Source organism: Nerophis lumbriciformis, linkage group LG29 (genome assembly GCF_033978685.3).
Source record: "Nerophis lumbriciformis linkage group LG29, RoL_Nlum_v2.1, whole genome shotgun sequence".
In the NCBI taxonomy this organism is placed as follows: domain Eukaryota; kingdom Metazoa; phylum Chordata; class Actinopteri; order Syngnathiformes; family Syngnathidae; genus Nerophis; species Nerophis lumbriciformis.
Window position 1 is genome coordinate 23,192,353 of NC_084576.2, and position 6,352 is coordinate 23,198,704.

At 38.5% G+C, this 6,352-nt stretch overlaps 1 protein-coding gene across 2 annotated transcripts in view; it reads left to right on the top strand.

Annotated features, from left to right (window-relative positions):
* Positions 1-1,873, top strand: part of glg1a (golgi glycoprotein 1a) — a 44,816-nt gene extending 42,943 nt beyond the window's left edge. For both annotated transcript variants that reach the window (XM_061924722.1, XM_061924723.1), the window contains one exon: positions 541-1,873. In XM_061924722.1, coding sequence (XP_061780706.1) covers positions 541-708 — 168 coding nt within the window. In that variant the 3' untranslated portion in view covers positions 709-1,873. The remainder of the gene's footprint in view (positions 1-540) is intronic.
* Positions 1,874-6,352: the final 4,479 nt, after the last annotated feature.

Genomic DNA, 6,352 nt, shown 5'->3' on the forward strand with positions numbered 1-6,352 from the left:
CTCACGCCCCCTTTCCCCCAAATGAAGCTGTCTGGAACTTGCTCACAGTAAAAAAAAATTTAAAGAAATACTTTTTTACATGCTTACCCCCTTCAAATTAATTTATTTGTTGGTGTCAAGATGTGTTATTGCCTCTCATGCCCCCCTCCCCCAACATTTGGATGGATGGATGGATTTTTTATTTATTTTTAATAAAAAAAATAAGGGGCTCTTTGGAAATTGAAAAGTAACATTTTTCCCCAGGTGGATAATTTTTTTCACGCCCCCACCCCTGAAGTCAATGTATCTGTATATGTCAAGATGTACTTTATTGCCTCTCAGGCCCCCCTCCTAACAATTTAAGCAAAAAATCATTTAAATTAAAAATGGGCGATTGTTTAGAACTTGCCAAGTTACATTCTTCTCGGGGAAATTATTTTTGTGTCAAGACAATTCTTTACTAACGCTAAAGATGCCTCTCACGCCCCCTTTCCCCCAAATGAAGTTGTCTGGAACTTGCTCACAGAAGCACGTAACTAAAACGTGGTTACCGTTCCCCAGGTGGCTCCCGCCGATGGCTTCTCGGACCTGGCCATGCAGGTGATGACGTCGCCGTCCAAGAACTACATCCTGACCATGATCGGCGCCGGCGTGGCGGTGCTCTTCCTGATGGGGCTCCTCTGCGGCAGGATCACCAAGCGCGTCACTCAAGAGCTGAAGGACAGGTAGACCACGCCCAATCACGGGGAGGGGGGGGTGAGGGGGTCTGGACACGCCCAACGGGAGAAACTACCACGCCGTTGACCCCCAAGCCCTCCCACGCGTCTCCCCCTCCCCCCTCGTGTCACCCCCGCGGGCGTCCATGTTGACGTGACTTCCGCCCTCCCCCCTCCTTGACCCTCCTGGATAGCGAACCACTGTTAAGGAGGCCCCGCCCCTTACTACAGGTTTGTTTTCCAACAGAGGCGCCCCGGCTGTTGGGCGCTGGGAGGGGGGTCTCGGGGTCAGAGGTGAGGACATGAGGGAGTGTAAATGTGTAGAAAGTGTGATATGAGAAGCGCTTGAGTGACTGTTTTGTGTGAGAGATGCATCAGGCTCTTTGATTTATCGCCCTGGGACTGCCAGGCGGGCGGTGCTAAACCCGCCCTCCTCCTCCACGGAGACGTCACTGCGGCTCTCCGTCCTGACATTATTTTTTTTTTCCTTCCCCGCTCTCTTTTGGGCGTCTCAGCCCACTTCATGCAGTCCCCCTCCCATCCCCCACGCCCTGCCCCGTGCCATAAATGCAGCGCGCCCCCTGCTGTTTGCTTGAGTTGTGACTTCACAGGCTTTGTCTTATTTCGGAGTTAGGAAAGTTGTGTGTCGCGGGCGAGCTGGGAAGGGTTTCTCTTATCTTTGCACACTTGATTTGCTTTTTCTAAATGCATATAAAAATATATATATAGTTTGCTCATAGCCTTATTTATTTGTTTGCGAATGAATGTTCCCTGGTGGCCTTCACGCGGCGAGCGAGTGTGCGTGTTTACGCTACTTTGAAGACTCAAATTCATTGTCAGAGGACGCCGTTTTGTGTCACCACTTAATTTTTTCTGTCAGCGATACATCGACGGCGTTGAGTTTTTGGCCCCTCCCACAATCAAACATTGGGTCGCCTCCCGCGGGATCTTTGGCGTGGACCATCAGTGGAGCACGAGAGTGCGTGACGGCTGTTTGAGTGTGACTTCTTCTATTTCCTCTTGTCCCGCTTTATTTTGTGCTAAAGATGTTTTTGTAAACAAATGTTTTTGTGTCCAATCATGGAGCTTTTTTTATTTGATTTTCTTTTGTGTGCTCTTTTTGTTGTACAGATGAAAAATTGGGCAGTTTGTTGATAATAAAGTCTGCAAGGTTTCTACTCCGTCATCTTTGTGGTCGCACCTACAAAGGTATGTCTAACAGGGTTGCCGCGGGGCAGTAGAAAACACAAAAAGTCATTAAAAGGATTTTGTGAAATTTAACCCTTTTACGCCCAGCGTATCCTAAGTGATACATAAGTGTTTGAGCCCTCTACATCAGCGTAATTTTGTTTTTCCCCTAAAAAGCCTGATGTATCAGATTAGATGCATGCATTACACTACAAGCCAGATGAGGGCAGTATTTGACCTTTTAGAAGACTGTGCAGTGATCCTGCAAGATTGCCACAAAAAAGAACCGATTTTTATCGAGAAACTTTGCCAAACGTGTAAGGGATAAGGTAAGAAAAACATTTATTTTTACTGATACATCAGTATGAACAGTTAATTTGTTGATGCAATGTAAAATTACTTAATAATCTATATTATATATTTTATTTAAAAAAATGTTTTGGAAATTTGTGTATAAAATTTGATACAGCAGGTATGAAAGGTAATGTAACTCTAAATGAGTCAATTGGCATTTTATTTATTTATTCAAATATGTTTACATTACACAATATGGTACCGGTATATTACTATTGCAATCACTCTGTGTGTTGCAATAGTAAATTATAGCTCTCTGATTTTTGTGAGGGGGAAAAAATACATAATGATGTTGACTTTTTGTACGTTTTTTTTAGATATTAAATAATTACGTTAAATATGCTTTAAAAATATTTGGAAAGAATGCTGATGTTCTTTTTATGTTTGATTATAACAAGATAGATATTTCTGTCTATTGCATTACGTTTTGGTTTGTTATGAAGTAATGAAAATGTGGGACTCGATGTATCAAATATGATACAAATGGAAAATTATATAAATTGAATTTTCTGTGGGGGGGGGGTGATTTGTTCAAAAAGACCAATCAAAGCTCCAGTTTCAAATACTTGGAGTTTTCTGTCACTTTTTGAGTCAGTAGTTCAGGCTTTAAAGGGTTAAGGCTTTTTAATGGCAATTAAGTCATTAAAAACGGATTTTGCGAAAATTAACCTTAACACCTAACGTATCATAAATGATACATAAGTGTTTGAGCCCTCTACATCATCAGTGTAATACGTTTTTCCCTAAAACCCTGACGTGTCAGATTAGATACATGCAGTACACGTATAATCCACATGAGGGCAATTAATTAATTTATTAGAGAACTGTGCAGTGATCCTGCAAGATTGCCACAAAGAAGAACGGAGAGAAACCTGTTTGTTTTGAAGAGAAACTTTGCCACAGTTGAAAGGGATAAGGTAAGAAAAAATTTGTTTCACTGACACGTCAGTATGAACAGTTTGATGCAATGTAAAATTACTGAATAATATAGAACATATTTTATAGTAAAACTTTTCAAAATGTGTGTATCAAGTTTGATACAGCAGGTATAAAAGGTAATATAACTCTAAATGAGGCAATTGGCATTTTATTGTTTTTCTTGCATTGTAAATACCATGGAGCAACATGCAGTCTTTAAGTGTGTCAAACAAATATAATGTTTACATTACACTATGGTACCAGTATATTACTATTGCAATCACTTTGGTGTGTGTTGCAATAGTAAATTATAGCTTTCTGATTTTTGTGAGGGGGAAAAAATAACATGATTATGTTGACTTTTTGCACGTTTGTTTTAGATATCAAATAATTACGTAAAAATATGCTTTAAATATTTGGAAAGAATGCTGATGTTCTTTTTATGTTTGATTATAACAAGATAGATATTTCTGTCTATTGCATTACGTTTTGGTTTGTTATGAAAACATGAAAATGTGGACTGGATGTATCAAATATGATACAAATGAAAAATTATGTAAATTGATTTTTTTTGGGGGGGGAGAGTTCAAAAAGACCAATCAAAGCTCCAGTTTTAAATACTTGAAGTTTTGTCACTTTTTGAGTCAGTAGTGCAGGCTTTAAAGGGTTAAGGCCTTTAATGGCAATTAAGTCATTAAAAAATGATTTTGCGAAAATTAACCTTATATTGCCTAATGTATCATAAGTGATGCATAAGTGTTTGAGCCCTCTACATCAGTGCAATACGTTTTTCCCTAAAAAGCTTGATGTATCAGATTAGATACATGCATTACACTTATAATCCACATGAGGTCAGTAATTAATGTATTAGATTACTGTGCAGTGATCCTGCAAGATTGCCAGAAAGGAGAGACACCTGATTGTTTTGAAGAGAAACTTTGCCACATTTGAAAGGGATAAGGTAAGAACAATTTTGTTTCACTGACACGTCAGTATGAACAGTTAATCCGTTGATGCAATGTAAAATTACTGAATAATATAGAACATATTTTATAGTAAAACTTTTCAAAATGTGTGTATCAAGTTTGATACGGCAGGTATAAAAGGTAATGTAACCATAAATAAACATGTTTACATTACCCAATACGGTATATTTAAAAAATAAAAGTAAAATAAACATATTCAATTTACTTTAACATGTTATTAATCAAAACTAGACCCCCTCTTGCCCCCAAACTATGTCAAAACATCCCCAAACTTGTTCCAATCGTTTGTGGTACAAACATTTTATTTTTATTTTTTTGTTCCATTACGGCTTTTAAGTTATGAACGTTTTATAGTTTTTACTTAAGTGTATTTATTCATAACCAACCTTGAAGGCACAAACTTGCCTGCAAACATTTGGTTAGGACTGATAGCAGCACAATACAATTGGGACAGGTTTAAACGGGGGTGGGGGGTTGAGGTCAGCCCCGCCCCCTTTTCAAGCAGCCAATAGAAACCGTTGCCTCAACAGGCCATGACATTAAAACACATCACGTTGTGTGCTGATGATGTCTTGTTTGGTCGGCCGTCTGTCACGTCTGTGTTGAATTCCTCCGCCGGCGTGGCGAGCGAAGACGGCGCCCGTGTGGATTTTACGGCGTCCTGCGTCAAAATGTGTCAACTTTAAAAACGAAGCCAAACAGCTGGAATGTTCTTGGACAGCGATTCTCAAACCAAAAATTCTTAAATTGTTTTTAATAAATACTTAGACCTGCTGCGCTCCTGTACTTCACTGTTGCCCATTATGGTGGCACTTGGAGGGCCAAGAGTTTGAGGACCACTGGACCCCAGGAAGAATAGTCCCCACTGCGGTGTAGACTAATGGGGATCCTTAATAAACTAAACTAAACCAAACCACTGGTCTAGAACAGTTCAGGCCCTTTATGGACGTTGTTTCTGAGCGGCCAATCAGGGCCAACTTTGTTCCAAGTGGGCGGGCCTTTCTCATGATTGACAAGCGGTGAATTAGCTGCTGACGTTTATTGGACAAGGAAAATGGTAAATGGGTTGTACTTGTATAGCGCTTTTCTACATTTAAAAAAAAAAAAGACCACAGCGAGTGTGTGCCACACTCACTACCTGCATCAACACTGCACTGTTTCATAATGGTCATACGCCATCTGCTGGACTAAAGAAGTCACTACATTTAACTTGCAAATACAGTATTAGCATATTTTATCAAAACAAATCACATTTTTTGAATTTTTCCTTTTTCTTTGTTTCATTTGGATCGACAATGACTACAAATCGATGTCAAACTTGTTTTGTTTTTCTTAAAGTGACACACCCACCGAGGGACACCGTATCGCTTTTTGCGTTTCATACAGCATATGTGCGACTAATATTTTTTTATAATAAACAAACAAATGTGACACTTTTTTTATTGTTCAAAGACAACATAAAAAGTCAAAACCACAATTAATAATACTAATAACGGTACTAAGTGTTCTAATGTTATTAATTAAAATTTTGATATTTGTTAAATTTCAAATAAAAAAGATGCCTAATTTTTTACTTTTTTATGCTTTTTAAAAACATTTTTCAAGAAGTAGCAATTATGTGTGTTATGGTCCGATATTGATATCAGTCGGTTATCAGCAAAAGAACAAGTATCGGAAAATGCCCGATACAAGCACAAAAGGTTGGTCTTTTCTGGTATTTTACTCAAGTCACTTACAAAAGGTAAACATGCTAAGCTATATGCGACTAGCAGCTACACAACAGCTAAGCACACTATAGCACACTAGCTAGACATACTTAATAATCAACTGAAAATATAAAACAGCACATTTGTCAATATAAGCGAGTATCAAACAATTATAGTCGCACACATACAAAGTCTTCAAGGCACATTAGTAAGTATCCAGTAACAAATGTGTCCGCATCATTCTTACTGTATCATGAGCTTGTCTTCATTAATTATTGTTGCCAAAAAACCAATTACCACTCCACTTCAACTTTGTATTTTATTTCATTTTACATATTTATGTATTTTTTCAATGGATTTTTTTGCCACTTCAACTTAAAGACAGCATACGTCCATTTCAGACAGTAAATAGTACATATTCCTCCAATAAGCTCACAAGGTTGGTATTTGTGTTGTTTTACTCAAGTCGTTTACAAAAGATAAACATGCTAGGCTATAGGCTACT